General features: G+C 36.0%; 3 protein-coding genes across 5 annotated transcripts; all 3 read left to right on the top strand.

Annotated features, from left to right (window-relative positions):
• Positions 1 to 1462: 1462 nt before the first annotated feature.
• Positions 1463 to 2994, top strand: LOC122635800 (odorant receptor 4-like). Its single transcript, XM_043826465.1, has 5 exons — positions 1463 to 1884; positions 2044 to 2143; positions 2209 to 2319; positions 2400 to 2555; positions 2711 to 2994. Exons 1-5 carry the CDS (start codon positions 1601 to 1603, stop codon positions 2759 to 2761), a joined length of 702 nt encoding a protein of 233 aa, XP_043682400.1. The 5' UTR covers positions 1463 to 1600; the 3' UTR covers positions 2762 to 2994.
• Positions 2995 to 3173: 179 nt separating this feature from the next.
• Positions 3174 to 12805, top strand: LOC122635792 (small subunit processome component 20 homolog). 2 transcript variants are annotated; one of them, XM_043826440.1, is made up of 12 exons: positions 3174 to 3293; positions 3393 to 3608; positions 3688 to 3968; positions 4058 to 9202; positions 9326 to 9581; positions 9669 to 10274; positions 10376 to 10939; positions 11023 to 11205; positions 11303 to 11642; positions 11738 to 12165; positions 12245 to 12514; positions 12593 to 12805. In XM_043826440.1, the coding sequence occupies exons 2-12, from the start codon at positions 3564 to 3566 to the stop codon at positions 12740 to 12742; spliced, it is 8268 nt and encodes a 2755-aa protein (XP_043682375.1). In that variant the 5' UTR covers positions 3174 to 3293; positions 3393 to 3563; the 3' UTR covers positions 12743 to 12805. The 2 variants fall into 2 exon arrangements, with proteins under 2 accessions (XP_043682375.1, XP_043682374.1); XM_043826439.1 differs by having other exon boundaries at positions 3258 to 3310.
• A 1052-nt stretch (positions 12806 to 13857) lies between these two features.
• On the top strand, positions 13858 to 16298 carry LOC122635798 (probable cytochrome P450 305a1). 2 transcript variants are annotated; one of them, XM_043826456.1, is made up of 8 exons: positions 13858 to 14012; positions 14203 to 14457; positions 14690 to 14927; positions 15003 to 15162; positions 15258 to 15369; positions 15430 to 15610; positions 15696 to 15952; positions 16077 to 16298. In XM_043826456.1, exons 1-8 carry the CDS (start codon positions 13919 to 13921, stop codon positions 16253 to 16255), a joined length of 1476 nt encoding a protein of 491 aa, XP_043682391.1. In that variant the 5' UTR covers positions 13858 to 13918; the 3' UTR covers positions 16256 to 16298. The 2 variants fall into 2 exon arrangements, with proteins under 2 accessions (XP_043682391.1, XP_043682393.1); XM_043826458.1 differs by having other exon boundaries at positions 16057 to 16193.
• The last annotated feature ends 6 nt before the right edge of the window (positions 16299 to 16304 follow it).

The following is a 16304-nucleotide window of genomic DNA, read 5'->3' on the forward strand; positions in this document are numbered from 1 at the left end:
GTATCTTTTTTTATAAAAATGTTTCTAATATTCAGTGTTAATTGTACGCATTCACGGTGGGTGTACCATGTATACGTATATATGTAGATTACACGTGACAATAGTTGAAAAAAAATTCTCCATAACAAACTGTTCATAAGGAGTTGTTAAATCCGTGCGTGTACATAAAATTTATAGATATACTTGGATCATATGATGCATCTCGTAAGAAACTTTTTATGCAAATTGTGCATAAAAATTGTAAAGAAAATGTTAGAAAATAGAGAACTATCCTATCGTTCGAAATGATTACAAGTCGCTACGACTTTTTGTTTCGGAGATATTCCCATTCGAATGAAAGACAAATTTGTCTAATTTATATAATTTTATCAAGGCTTCAGGCTACAGGCGTAATTTTGGAACTATTTCGATGAACGCGATCTCATTATTTTAAAGATGAATGTTTAAGCGAGCACGTGACTTTTTCGAATTTTTTTTTCTTTTTTCCTTCGCAGTACAATAGTACGATTAAACCGAAAGTAATGGAAAGAGAAAGGATAAATTTTCCTCTTTCTTTCGGTTTGAAACTTCGACGACTAACTTAATAACCGTACAAGTTGAAAGGCTTTCAACTTTGTCTCTTCTCGGTGATCGTTTTTAACCGTGGAAATATTCACAAACTATCCAACGCGTGAACGGCATAATAAAACTCCTGGAAAATGAAAGAGAGAAAGAGAGGGGGAGAAAGAGAGGAGTACATAAATTGTTTATGTATACTTTGTCGCATTTAATCGATGATCAGAACGTCAATGACGACTGTTCGGTACTTCGTCGAATTGGAATAAACTATTCAAAGGCTCCGTTTGTAACCCTTTGAAAGAAAGTTTACATCGAGGGAGAATTGACCCTTTCACGGTTAGTTCGCCGAGAACCATCACGAGAGAGAGAGAGAGAGAGAGAGAGATGGAAAAGATGAAAAAAGTACGAAAGGAAATGTAGTATCAATCGTGTAAATCGTAATTGCGTCTAGTGGAAAAGAAAAAAAAAGGAATGGCAAACGCACAATATATTCATTGGATCGCACGTTTCAGGCGACAGATGTTTTCGAGAGCGAGAAAGTTATTAGATGGAATAAACGACTACTCAGATGCGTGGGTGTTTGGCCACTCGCAGTTTACGATCCGCTCTTTCTCTTCTTCGTAGTTTATCTCCTTCTTCATTGTTCGTTGACGCTCGTAGATTTCATAGATCAAGCAAAGAATATCGATTACGTAGTCAGAGTCTTGACGGAGACCGTACCTCTTTTAATGGCACTTATAAAAATTACGATCTACAGGCTGAACAGAGGAGCGATCGCTCGGTTATTGATCGAAATTCGTGAGGATTTCTTCGTGGAAAACTATGCGAACGAGAAGGAGAAACTGATCTTTCTCGATTATAATAGACTTTCTCGTAGATTTACCGCGATAACTTTCCTGTCGATGTCCATCGTCACCGGACTTTATTTCTTTAAAGCCATTATGACGTCGGTACTAACGGGTACTACCAAATATCTTATTTAGATCGATTTTTCTTTTCCGAGCTCGACGCTTTCGACAATACTTATTCTTCTTAATCAGTTATGGGAAACTCGTCCTTGGAGTATCAATTGCCTTATAAGACTCGAACGATGGTTGAACTTAACGATATAACGACGTATGCCTTCTACTGCATCTATCAATGGTTAATCGTGGTAACCATGGTCTCCGGTTACGTTGGATCGGACTGTTTATTCGCCAGTTTGGCATTACACGTCACAGGACAATTGGCGATACTCAGATGCAAAGTTAAGGAAGCGTTCGAAGACTCTAATGGCTATAAGCGAGGTATGAAGAAATTGGTAATCAAGCATCATCGACTGATTAGGTAAGTACATTCGTTTCCTTTATCGAAATACGAGATAACTATTCAATGAGTATTCATATTTATATTTCATGAGACGAGTGAGCATTTATTGAACGTTTGTAAGCGCAACATTGTATCGACGATGAGTGACGCGTCAGATAACAGATTGCGGAATTCCAGATTGGTCGAAACATTGGAGGATGGATTTAACATAATGATTTTTCAACAATTATTAGGTACAACGTTGAATCTCTGCGTATCGGGTTATCACGCGCTCGTGGTAAGTTTACGTCGTTCGAACGATCGTTGATGATCTTTTGTTACTTTTCAATGAACAATTTGTAGAGTTCAGCGAACGGAGAAAATATCGTATTAGTCACTTTCTTTGTCTACGCATTTAGTGTATTGAGCACGCTGTTCGTTTATTGCTACATCGGTGAATGTCTCATCGAGGAAGTAATGCAAATAATTTCGTTATACGGAAAAAGGAACGGGGTATTAACGGAATATATTAATGAAATTCTTTATCGATTTAGAGCATTGGACTCGGCGATACGTTGTATCAGTCCGATTGGTACGATTTGTCGACGGTCGATTTAAAGATGATGTACATTTGTATGCAACGAACAAGAAAACCGCTGCAATTAACGTCCGCAAAATTTTGTGCGCTATCCTTGGATACGTTTAGCGACGTAGGTATTTCATGGATATCGAGAAATGTTCGTTCGCTTTAATAATCGACGAGATACATACTCCAAAGTTTCATTAAAATCAATGTTTCCACCTTAAGAGGATACAAACGAGGATACTATTCGGTACGGTTTTAAATAGTTTAATAAATTTGCAGATATTGAAGACCTCGGTGGGATACCTGTCCGTTTTACGAGCTTTTCTATAGATCGACTCGCCAAAAACGTTTAAACACCGATTAAATCGTGCCATAGAAACTATCTATTTTTAATTAAACGTAATAATCGATATGTCCGTAAAAAGAAAACTAATAAATAACGTCAACGTAGAATGACAAATCGATGATTTCATGTTATACGTATTTATCGATGATCGTTAATTTGTTAAAGATTACAGTCCGATTAATGAGAAATTTCGCTCCTCTTCGATCTTTTTTGTAAAGGAGATATTAAGAAGCAAATTTGTTCGAACGGATTAAATTTAATAATACGGATCAGGGATGTGTGTAATTAAAAGCGTTTCGATTATTTTTCAAAACTGCTATCACGCAATTTCTTCGAGTATTATTTCAGACGATATATTCTTACGTTTTACGTATTTCGTTTCGTTTCGCTTCGTTTCGTATTTGGTAAAGTTCCCGCCTCGGCCACGTGACCTCCGTAAGTTCTCCCGAAAACCGCTAGAGTGCTTTAGCTTCGTGAAGGACTCATTCGCTCGTGGAGCTTCGTCGATTCACGTAGGTTCGTTTCGAGTTAAAGTATTTCGTCGTCGAGATATTTCTTTTAACGAATAAATTATCAATTTTCACGCACGAATGTAATAACAAAAGGATTATAAAGTTTTCCAGGCATATTACGAACGATCGTTCGAGGTACTGTCATTATGGCGTCACGTGAGTTACGTTTCCGGTAATTCTAACCTTTTGACTTGTTGATCGCCTAGTGCGTATACACGTGTATCGTTAATATCGTTTAAATGAAGTAAGTGTAATTTTGGGATATTGTATCAAAATGAAGAACAAGCCGATACGTCACAAGGAAAAAAATACTTTTCAGGTAATATTGTAAAACGAACGTCATTTTTCACAAGATTATATCTCATTTCATTCTGTATATGTAAAATTTAATGTTACAGTTTAAATCATTTTCCGAACGGATAAACGAAATTGATATCGACGTTTTTCATCGCGTAGTACATAAAAATGAAGAAGATAACGAGGAAGTTGAAACGTATTTTCATGAAACGCTTCAAAAATTGAATTTTTTGAATTTAACAGAGGGTTATTGTAGCTTTAAAAGACAAGTCCGTGAAATCGTTACTCTTCCACAATTGCTCAATAAGAAGCAGTATGTAATTGATTTACTTTTGGAATATTTGAACAAGCGAGATGTTTTGTTTTTACAACCAATACTGGAGTAAGTACAGCCTTGTAATTATTTCGACGTATCTGTGTTAACGATATTTAAATATGTATGTAACACGCGCGTATAATCGCATATTTTAGGTTAGTGGTTGCCTTGGCAAAAGATCTGCAAAAAGATTTTTACGAGTATTTCCCCGAATTTTTAAGCGCTATAATCGGCTTATTACAAACCAAAGACCCGGAGCAAATAGAATATGCATTTGTAGCTCTTGCCTACTTATTCAAATTTTTATGGCGATATTTGGTCAAAAATGTAAAAACTGTTTTGGATTTGCTATTGCCACTTTTAAATGACACGCAACCGGGTTATGTCAACAACTTTGCTGCAGAAAGTTTTGCTTTTGTCGTTCGCAAAATTAAAGACAAAGAAGCATTTGTTAAATTACTGTTAAATATATTGGAGGACAATCGACATAGCGTTACCGGCTGTGGAAGATTAATGTTCGAAGTAATATCCGGCACACCAGGTCAATTTCATTCCTGTGCGGATCAAATTTTGTTACTTTATTTTCATTCTCTAAAAGACGAATCCTTAAATCAAGATCTCGCGTACGGCGTTATGGGACAAGTGACGAATTGTATTCTACAAAATATACATTCTTCCAAATGCGATGTACTTTGGAACACTTTCTTGAAAGCGTTAGACGCAACAACCAAGGAACCGAAGATCATATCAGGAAGAAAAAGTCATTTAGAACTTGTTTTGCGCCTCATGAATGTTGTTCTTACTCATAAAAATGGAAGGATGCTGAATGATCCTGTACCTTTGATCAAAAAACTGGAAAATATGATCGATGATTTTCGAATGGATAATAGCGTTTTATCGGAGATTATCAATGCACTAATTAATATTCTTCTATCTGACGTTAAATTGGCTCAAGAAACTTCTAGTCATTTACTTCTTAAAGTAATGTCTATAGATAACGTAGAATTATTATATAATGCGGTTGAGAAACTGATACATTATTCGTCATTCGAGTCATTGGTATTACCGCATCTGTTGAAAAGATGTAATTCCATCGGATTGAAATCTGAAGAAGTAAGGTTGTTAGGTAAAATAATAAGACAGAAAGCACCACCTTGTCTCAGCGGTTTAACTTTAAACAGATGGAAGAAGTTCACCCTTGACGTAAGAAACGTGTCGAAGGAAAGTATGGATTACTTCTCGAAAGAATCGAACGCCGTAACTGATTTTACATCATCAGATGCATTTTGGATTATAATGATTGTACCACATTTAAAATTTTTACCCGAAGATGTTAAAGTCTCGATAAGCAAGCAACTCCGAACGGTTTACAGTAAAATCTTACATTACGAAAATATGGAAAATATTATGGAACTTAACAAACTTAATTTCATATTTTTGTTCTTACTCGATACGACGATTCATATCTTGGAAAGAGACGAATTTTATGAATTCACAAAGTCGCATGACATACAGATAATGCGTGTAATGGAAAAACATAGTAATGATCCTTTCGTTCTCAATGCTGTAGACTTGTATCTAACGTTTTACAATGGTTCGCAGTATCATGAAAAATTCTTCAATCTGGTAGTATTTGACGCGCTACACGACTGCATAGTAAAAAAGTTAAATTCGTCCGTTCGTTCGATTCGCTTGGTCGTAACGCATCTGTATTCGTTGTTCGCTAACGTCAAAGGTATAATGCTATCCAAAGAAAATATTGACAAGAATGCTCTGGATCTGATTTATCTAGCTGAAAGCGTACCGGCGACGATACAACAATATCGAGATAAATTGTTGCATTTACAGAGCTTAACATTTGAAAGTAATGCTATGACCAATTTAGATCCAAAGTACTACGAGATTCCCCTTAGATATTTATTAGGAAATTTTTATATAAACTTTTCTTTATTGTGGGATCCTGTAAGTAAAATTATTGCGAGCTATGCTACCAAAGAATGTACTCAGTTTTGGTCGGTATTTCTTTCTGAATTGAAAGATGCAGATGCAACTAATCGGACGTGTCAACAAGTACATCGATCTGAAATAATTCAAAGTTTGGAGTTGCAGGTATACGAAACGGATGACAAACCAGATTATAATAATTATAAAATTCTTCTTTGGAAGTGCATGCCTCTTTTTGTAAATTACTGCGAAATGAAAAACAGAGATTTAACAAGTTTGTTTATTGAATTTGTAAATAATAACTTCTTCAAGTCTAATTCCGAGGATGCCAAATTTTGTAGTATTAAGAAACATGAAAATGTATCTATCGCAAACAACGATAATACGGACGAAGAAGAGGATGACGACGAGGAAACAATGGAGAAAGATGAAATATCTTCGAAAGCGGACGATAAAAAATTACCCGCTCGAGCAAGGATGTACAAAATAAAATTATTACTGGCACAAATGGAAATATATGGGAAGATGATGAATCCCAACGTGTTATATAGAGAAACAGAAATGCGTAAAATATATTTGGATTTGCTTTCTTCTAAAAATTCTGATATACAAAATGCTGCCTTAAATTGCCTTTGTACGTATAAATATAAATATCTTTTACCATATAAAGATCATTTATATAATTTAATCAGTGAAAAGAATTTTAAGAACGAACTTGCGCGCTTTAAAGTCGACACGGAAAGTAGTTGTATATTGGATGAAGATCGCGACGGGCTTATGCCCATGTTGATGAGAATCGTTTATGCAAAAATGATAATGAAAACTGGAATGCGAACTGGTGGTAAAGCTGGTGGATCATTAAGACGCAAAGTTATATTGCGCTTTCTTGCTGGCTCTCGGGAAGACGAAATGATTATGTTTGTTGAAATGGCCTTTAAACCTTTCCAAAGATATTTATCATTCTCCTCGAGTGCGTCTGTTGACTTGAACGTATTAATAGAGAGCATCGTCGATACCGTTGATCTAACTAACGTCGTTCCGCCGAAACGTTTAAGAAGTGCCATGAACTTATTAGGGATTATAATAGAGCAATTTGGGGCAAAAATGTCAACAAAACTTTTACCATATTTGCTTGGTCTATTGATGTGCATTGGGGCTATAGTCACGGGGATATTACAAAGATCGGATCAAGTTCATTCTGGTTATTTATCGACGATCAAAAATGTAAAAACTAATTGCATTGCTATAATGGCAAGATTCTTTTCCCATTTTGAAAATTACGAATGGAAGAAGCATGAAATAGATGCTGTTTTCAATGTCGTGGTATTTCCTTGGTTGGAAAAATTACCTACAGAAGGGATTCATAGTCCTACTGCTTTGTTGAAATTATTTATTTCTTGGAGCCAAAATTCACGTTACTATCCTCTATTCGTGAGGCATCGGGACAGCGATACAAATATTACCGTTCTTCCTTATATTATGAAACTTTTGTTGGGACCTAAGACTCATTCGTCCGTAATTAATGCTATTTTGGAAATGATCGAAAAAATGTTAACAACGGAGGATTATGGAAGAATTAATCCGGACGCAGACAAAATGGATACGGATGTACCTTTCCTACCGTTAACGTCTGTCCTCGCAAGTCTACTTCCCGTGAATGACAAGCTTCTGTCAGAGGGAATTAATTATGGATCCATTATTTTACTTCCGCACGTCGACGATATTTTAGAATATATGAAGAGAAAGCTTAAAAATTCTGGCAGAGGTATGAATAAAACTGAATTGATTATTCTATCGCGCATTTCTGAATTCGCAAAAGATCCGGATACGTGCGACACGTTATTGGTACTTATTTTACCGATATTAATGAAGAAAGCGGTAGCAAACGAAAGCGAAGATGTTATTATCGAATTCATTACGACTGTTACGAATCTCATGAAACATGTAAAATCAGCAGAAACTCATCTAAGAGCTGTCGCACCTTTGCTCGGTGCGGTATCGGCGGTACCTGCCCGCAAACTTTCGATTCAATTGTACAATATTATTGCTGAAAGATCTGCCGAAGAAAATCAAGGATTAATCGTGCAAAATTACAACTTATTGCAAGGGCTCAATGCGTGGGATCACAGATGGATCGATCAGCCTGATTTTCAAAAAAGGTTGAATGCCTTCGGTGACGTTAATAATTTGATAGAAAAAAATGAAATAGCCCTAAATTGTGGCGTGTCTATCGTATATAATTGCTTCTTCTTCTTAAAAAATGAATCGGATTTAGCTATAAAGGATTATGCTGGTCAGTGCCTTAAGAATCTTGGACCCAAATTGGCAAGGAAGTATAAGGATAATCCATCCGACAGGCGTTATTTAATGGATGAAACGATCTTACAGCTTATAAAAAAAGGAATAAATAGTAAGTCCGAAGTATTACGCTTTCAGTCAATAGCGTTTTTAGGACACATGTCGTTAGAATGTCCGGAGATACATCCCGTTTTACGCGACTTATCAGGATTGTGCAATAAAGCAGATCCCGAGGTAGATTTTTTTGAGAACATGCGACATTTGCAAATGCATAGGAGAGCTCGTGCGTTATTGAAATTTTGCGCTGTGTCAAAGACATTGACTAAACGTCCAAATCCGAAAACGCTCACACAGTTTATTCTTCCTCTTGCTTCGACCTATTTGTGTAATGAGGCCTACGTTAATAGAAACAACATGATAGACGCAGCAATCGAAACAGTTGGTACCATATGTAAACTTTTGCCTTGGTATCACTATGAGATCATTTTAAGATATTATTTAAATGCATTGAGAAGAAACGTTCAATTTCAAAAACAAGTCATCAGACTGATCGTGACGATATTGGATTCTTTTCACTATGACCTCTCGAAATACAAGCCTTTAGAAGAAATTTCCTTAAAAGGAACAGCCTTGTCTGAAAGTGGAAAAGATCTTAACCGTGAGAACGATGAAGAAGAAGACGAAGGTAACGGGGACGAACGTGAAAATGAAGAAGACAGAGAGGAAAGAATGGATATGGAATTGAATGATGAAGATATCGTCGATGTAGAAGATAATGATGAGAGAATACATGCAGATTTGCCTGTACTGCAAAGACAAATTATATTATCGCAATATGGAGCAAAACGAGTTATATTTGGTATATCGAAAGGATTACTACCACAATTATATAGGTCTATCGCGGCAAGGACTCGTCAAGATAGTACGCACAAGATTAACAAAAAAAAAGCAGCAGCAGATGCGGAAGAGGAAGACTTAACGAGAGTTCCCATTGCGTTGGCGCTAGTCAAGTTGTTGCAAAAGCTTCCAGAAGATATTTTGGAGTCCCATCTACCAGGGTAAGAGCGTGTCTCTCTTTGTAAAATAAGCACACTTTTAAGATCCCATTATTTCTTCTTTATTCGTACGTTCAATATCGCGTATAACACTCATGGCGTTTCCTTTTCTTTCTTTCCTTGTAGGATCTTCATGAAGCTGTGCACCTTTTTGAAATCTCGTCTAGAATCTGTAAGGAGAGTTACTCGTGAAGTGTTACAGAAGATAATGATCACCTTGGGACCAAAGTATCTTCATCATCTTTTAAGAGAATTGAACAGTCTTTTAACAAAAGGCTTTCAAGTTCACGTTCTTGCGTATACGATACATTCTGTTTTAACCGTTTTGAAGCCACATTTCCAAAAATTTGATATTAATAGAAACTTGCAAAGCATTTTATCAGTAAGTATCTTACTTTTCGATAGTACAATGCTTCGTTGGACCAAACGTACATTATAAAAAGCTTTCGTTATAAATCTTTTGATACAGGTTTGCAAAATTGATCTCTTTGGATTGACCGCGGAAGAGAAGGAAGTCATTGGTATTGTAAAAAATATTACAGAAGCCAAATCAACAAAAAGTTACGATATTTTTCATATATTGGCGGAATATATGACAGAATCTTGTTTGCTCGATCTGATAATGCCGTTAAGAGATGTTCTTATGAGAACACATTCGCATAAAACGGTGCAAAAGGTCGTGGAATGTTTAAAAAACATTGTCCTTGGTTTAGCAGATAATACCTTCATACCACTTGAACAAATGCTTATATTCTTGTATGGGGTTGTATCAGAAAGTATACCAAATTTATTGGCTACAAAGAAACATGAACAATTGACGGAAAAGGAAGTAGAAGTATTGCAAAGGCAAAAGCCGGATTGTTTTATAATACCTGCAGAACCAAAAAATAGAATGGGTATGAAAGTTGCATCGAAAACAACGACAAACACGAACGTTCATGTAATGGTCGAATTTGGTTTGAAGTTGTACCATATATTTCTAAAAAGAGAAAAGATATCTGATGCGATATTCAAGCCATATTTAGAGCCCCTTGTATCGGTTTTAAGTAATTGTTTGAAGTCTCAACATGTGAAGGTAAAGTTTTTGCCATGCGTAAATGAGATAGATTTTTAATTTTCTCTCTCTCTCTCTCTCTCTCTCTCTCTGTCCCTTTCTTTCAACTTTTTTCTTTGTAGCTGTGCACTCTAACTTTACAATGCCTGAGCTGGATGCTTAAGATGGATTTAATGTCCGTACGCGAATCGATAAGTGACATTTGCTCTTCCATCTTCGAAGTTCTACACAAATATGCAGCAGCTGGTTTGAGCAAGGGAGATAATTTTGATCTCGTAATGGCAGCTTTTAAGTGCATGTCAGTGCTTGTTCGTGACGTAAAGCATTTTACAATTACCGCTGAACAATTAAAAATTTTACTTTTGTATGCCGAACAAGATCTCTATGACGGCGATAAACAAGCAACAGCGTTTGCCTTGCTTAAGGCAATAATTAAAAGGAAATTAACGGCTCCAGAAATGGATGTAGTTATGAAAAAAGTAGCCACGTTGAGTATCACATCGGAATTGGAACACGTGAGATTGCAATCGCGATCCGTATTTTACTCGTACCTTATGGAGTATCCTCTTAACAGTCATCTCGACGATCACATAACATTTTATTTGTTCCAATTGAGTTACGAAATGCAGTACGGTCGTATTAGTGCATTGCAAATGATTAGTAGCATCATCACAGGATTTCCATTGGTAAATGTTCACATCATTTTACATTTTATACTCGTAAATAATTTCTTTCGCGTTACACATTATTGTCAAATTCGTTGTTATAGAAATCTCTAATTAAACGTGCAGGATTCATATTTTTGAATACTAGCGCTAGATTGGTGAACGACGACGATCCGATGTGCCGAAAGCTTTGTGCATCGTGTATCAAAGAAATGTTGATACGATTGCCTCACAACGAGAGAGATAAACTGTTCGATATTGTATTTGCCTGGTTGAAAGACTCTCAGGTATTGTTTAATCTAATGTCGATCGTTTTAAAGGACGACGTTTAAAATGTTTCAAGAAGATTTGGAAAAGAGAAAAAAGAAATTCTTTTTATTGTAGATCATTCATCGACGATTGGCCGCACAGTTATGCGGTATATTTGTCGTGGTTGAAAAAGAAAATTTTGAGCCGCGTCTCGCAAATACGTTGCCTATTTTATTGCAACAATTCCATGACGATATCGATGCCTTGAAAAAACCAGAACCTGGTCATTATGTAAAATTACATTCTGAAAAAGAAAATGATAAAAAACGCAAATGGAATTCAAATATAAAAGATCCGGAACGATTGAAGGATCATCATTTATATCAAGTGCTGCAATTATTGTTAAAACTATCGGGACAATGTCCAGGTTTTCTAAAAAATAAAAAATACAATGCGGAGATATCTTCGTTTGCCGGTTGGTATAAAGATTTGGTATTAAGACGGTAGACTAGTGCTTAACTAGTTAGCAATTGGATATCATTGTCCATGCTAAATCTTATTCTTCTTTAGAACACGGTCAGTCATTGTTGGCACATCCGCATCTGTGGGTTCGTTTAGGAGCTACGCAGCTGATCGGTTTTATACTATCTGTACTCGACGTAGAGAAAATCGTGGAACTTATAAAGAATCCCGAAGAATATGCCACAATCGATAGTTATATCTATTCGAACCCTGTCGATACGTTAAGGAGTTTATCTCTAGACTTAATTGCACAATTACAGCCAGACATGATGTTCGAAGAATTGGCGGACCAAGTCGTGAAAAACTTAATCTTCGTTGGAAGAATTTTGAAATCAGTTGAAAGTCCAAATATTGGAAATCCAAATAACGAGGGCATAAATAAAGACGGTAATGCTTTATCTCTCGGTTGGCTGATGAGAAGATTAAGGAAAAGTGTAAATATAGAAGTGATTCAGGCACCCAAGTCGATATCGGTGGTAAGTGTTTTATTTCGTATAACAGAGATATTAATTAATGTCCATGCTCGAAATACATATACAAATGCATTATTCTCAGAGAAGCGCAGTATTCAAGTGGATAGCCGGTATAGTGGCTACTATACCAATCGAAGAATTAAATGCGTTACTTTTTAATTTAATGTCTCCGTTGGTACGAGAAATGACCACGACCGAGGAATCGAATGCTCCTTTGCGTCAATTGGCAAAAGAGATAGCTTCTATGATAAAAAAACAAATAGGCATCGAAGAATATGCGAGATTGCTTAGTAAAGTGCAACAAAAAATCGATAGTAAAAAAGCAGAACGCCGGAAGATACGAAAGCAGCAGGTAAAATTACTTGAAAAAAATATCGATATGACCTCTCTAAAGCGTTTACTTTTGTGTTTAATACGTTTATAATTGTAGTTTGTGACAGATCCGGAATTAGCAGCGAAACGTAAAATTGCGAGACAACAAAAAAAGAAAGAAAGTAAAAAGAGAAAGCTGAACAACGCAAGGGGTAAAAATATATCGAGGAAACGATTAAAAAAAGAGATCGATTTGGATCATTTTTAATTATACAAGTGTTTTGCTTATTAATCTTTACCATTTTACGAAATAACAAGTTTTCTTATCGTTGTTGTGTTATCGACTTGCCAATGTAAATATGTAACATATACGTATATACGTGTGTTCACATTTCATAAGAATTTTATAATGACAATTATAATTAAGTTTTGTGTTATCTCATTTTTTTGTTTTTTTTTTTTTTTTTGTGAATATGAACATTATTAAGAAAGTATATCCAAATATATGCGATATGCGAAAAAAAAATACGTTAATTGATTATGCAGATATCACGCATATAAATGTAAGGTGGAAATAACTTTTATGCTTTCCATGTAACAAGGGATATATTGTTCTTTCGGTTACTTCGATTACTCCTGCGATAAGTGTCTAAAAGCAAAAGGGTATGTATATAGTAAAAAGTTGTTTTGGATTATGGAGATAAGGAACTATTGCACAAGAGAACATCTTTTCTATCTTAATACTCGAGACTCGCTCTGATTACGTAACGATCGAATCATCATCTTCGATCCTATGATACCGATGCTATATTATTATCGTCTCTCCAATTATCATTTTTTATTTAAAATCTCGCGTTTCGAGTCTTTCGTAATGGTTTCTTTGTAATTGCTCGAACTTGAAGAGTCTTTCGTTGGTCGAACACGAGCGAAAAAGAAAGGAATTTTTTGTTATTAGCATTCTAGTAAAACCACTATTAACTACGAGTCGTTGTTTTATCAAAATTCGAAACGAATATTCGATAGATCACCGTTTGAAATTATTTTAAACATTTTAACGAAATTACTATTGACACTGTGTCGTCATTTTATCGGGGTTCGAGGTTCGGTTAGCATCCGACCTATCCCTGCTCTTCGACTCTTACACTATAAGTATCTAACGTACGTGTCATAGTACATGTAAATACGTCCAGGCACAGCCAACTAAGAAACTTCTTTTTTTTCGTACCTCCGACATCCATTATAGTTACGGGCGAAGAGCCAAGTACTTGATTTGAATAGTCCGTTGGTTTCTTATCAGTGTGATATAGATCATAGGAACGGTATACGATGATATATTTTACAACATTATGATCTAATAACGTACCTTTTCTTAAACCAACTAGTAGTTTTGTGCTCAAAGTAAAGCTAACACCAGGGAAAGAGAGAGAGAGAGAGCGCTTTGACAATGTACGTCAGTGTAATATTACTTTTCATAGTGATCATTTTGTTGATAATCTTTGAAAATGCTCGACGATGGATCCAGAAAAATTTTCCACCAGGTATAAATATTATTGATCGATATTATAATAATTATATGTAATGGTAGTCACGTGAAAAGCAATACATAATCGTATGATAGATGATATTACGTATCTGGCACTAGCTTTCGCACCACTCATACTTTATATAATTAATACATAATTATAAATATAATTACGTATGTTTATGCGTTAAATGTAATATTTTTAGGACCCTTTTCTTGGCCGTTTATTGGAAATCAATCCCTTTTGAAACGATTGGCTCGTAAACACGGTAGTCAACACGTGGCATTTTGGAAGCTTGCTGAAAGATATAAGAGCGATGTAATAATGTTGAGATTAGGTATGCGTAACATCATTGTGGTTTCTGGTGTGGTAGCCGTTCACAAATTATTGCGCAGCGATGATTTTGATGGTCGTCCTTGGAACGAATTTATTAAGTTACGCAATATGGGTATGAGGAAAGGTAAGCCCGTTTAATACTCGATATATGCATTATTATTACCCTATAATCAGAAAAATATTCTTATCTTTTCCTATCCTATTTAATGATTTAAGTTCATAAATATACAATACGTTTATAAATATACAATTTTCCTTTGCCAAGTCGCGCGTTATCAAAGTAATTTATTATCCGATAAAACGACATATATAAATAAATTTATATTATTTATTATATTTATCGTATCGATATTTAGGTATTACTATGAACGACGGAACGGAATGGAAAGACGTTAGATCGTGGGTGGTACGAGCGCTAAAGACCGTTGGATATGGCAAACGAGAGATGTCGAACCTCATCCAGGACGAACTAGCTGTAATTCTGGAAAATCTAAAAAAAGGTGGTATATATCGAATGAAGACGACGATCGCGCCCGCTGTCATAAACGTTCTTTGGACTTTTACAACGGGAAAGCGAATCAACGAGGATTCGAAGTGCGTATTCGCATGATTCGTTTGAAATATCTCCAGAGATATAGGAAAGCTTATTTCTAGACTAATTACTTACAGATTACGATATTTCAACGATCTGATGGAACGACGTGCTCGTGCCTTCGATATGGCTGGAGGAATGCTATCTACTTTCCCTTGGATTCGTTACATCGCACCGGAGACATCGGGTTACAATCTTCTCATGAAACTCAACAACGAATTGAAGGATTTTCTAACGGTAAACGTATCTTTGACGAAACGAATTCACCAAACGATCTTAACGACTTTCTTCATTTCTTTCTTTCCTTCTTCCTTTCTTTTTTGATCATTTAGGAGACTATATGCGATCACAAGAAGAACTACGTTCCTGGTAACGAGACCAATTTAATCGATATGTTCCTTCGCGAGATGTACGATCAGAAAGGATCGAAATACATTTTCACAGGTAAAATAAAATCATTCGTTTTTCTATTCACGTGTATCGATCTGTTCGATATTTTCATAGGCGAGCAGTTGTTGATGATATTGTTGGATCTATTTCTCGCCGGCTTCAATACCACCGCAACTGCCTTGGATTTTCTCTTTTTACACATGGTCGTTCATCAAGATGTACAACGAAAAGTAAGGGAAGAGATAGCGACGAAGATAGGTTTGGACGAATTTCCAAAGTTGGAAGATAGATCCAAGTAAATCTTTATTATCGTTGTATCATCGTATGGAGGTGAGCAAAGATATGTCGAAGAAGAAAGCTGAAATTTTCTATCGTCGCAGGCTCCCTTATGTTGAGGCCGTTATGACCGAGGTTCAACGCATGTACGTGGTAACTCCGATAATAGGCCCGCGACGAGTCTTTCGAGATACGACGTTGGAAGGTTATTCGATACCAGAGAATACCACTATCCTCGTCAATCTATACAGCGTCAATATGAATGCAGATCTCTATCCGAATCCGCACGAATTTAAACCGGAACGTTTCTTAAAGGACGACGTTCATCAACCCGATAAGAACTTGGTGCTCTTTGGCAAGGGTAAAACTGTACTACGAGTTCATTTCTTTTTCTTACAATTCTTCCAATTTATTGTCGTCTTTTTCACCAGTCCATATGCCAACGCGTAATAATATCGGCTTAAGTTTTTAATTTTTTTCGTTAGGAAACAGACGATGCCCCGGCGAGCATCTGGCAAAATCCGCACTTTTCCTACTTTTCGTTGGTATTGTACAAAAATACGCGCTACTTCCCGTACCAGGCCAAGGACCTTATGTCGTCGAAGCAATTCCAGGTCTAACGATCGCACCGAAACCATACGAGGCGATGGTTGTACCGCAATGACAAATTCTTATATTATGATAACATTGACTCTTTTTTTTTTGTTTTTTTT

This window comes from Vespula pensylvanica, chromosome 19, assembly GCF_014466175.1.
Source record: "Vespula pensylvanica isolate Volc-1 chromosome 19, ASM1446617v1, whole genome shotgun sequence".
NCBI lineage: Eukaryota > Metazoa > Arthropoda > Insecta > Hymenoptera > Vespidae > Vespula > Vespula pensylvanica.

Excerpts from the sequence above, each read along its gene's own strand:
- LOC122635800 (XM_043826465.1), top strand. The coding sequence starts at position 1,601 with ATGGGAAACTCGTCCTTGGAGTATCAATTGCCTTATAAGACTCGAACG. Across the intron at positions 2,320-2,399 it reads GTGAATGTCTCATCGAGGAA|AGCATTGGACTCGGCGATAC; the intron begins GTAATGCAAATA and ends TTATCGATTTAG. Across the intron at positions 2,556-2,710 it reads CCTTGGATACGTTTAGCGAC|ATATTGAAGACCTCGGTGGG; the intron begins GTAGGTATTTCA and ends ATAAATTTGCAG.
- LOC122635792 (XM_043826440.1), top strand. The coding sequence starts at position 3,564 with ATGAAGAACAAGCCGATACGTCACAAGGAAAAAAATACTTTTCAG. Across the intron at positions 3,969-4,057 it reads TTTTTACAACCAATACTGGA|GTTAGTGGTTGCCTTGGCAA; the intron begins GTAAGTACAGCC and ends CGCATATTTTAG. Across the intron at positions 10,275-10,375 it reads TGAAGTCTCAACATGTGAAG|CTGTGCACTCTAACTTTACA; the intron begins GTAAAGTTTTTG and ends TTTTCTTTGTAG.
- LOC122635798 (XM_043826456.1), top strand. The coding sequence starts at position 13,919 with ATGTACGTCAGTGTAATATTACTTTTCATAGTGATCATTTTGTTGATA. Across the intron at positions 14,458-14,689 it reads CAATATGGGTATGAGGAAAG|GTATTACTATGAACGACGGA; the intron begins GTAAGCCCGTTT and ends ATCGATATTTAG. Across the intron at positions 15,163-15,257 it reads AATTGAAGGATTTTCTAACG|GAGACTATATGCGATCACAA; the intron begins GTAAACGTATCT and ends TTGATCATTTAG.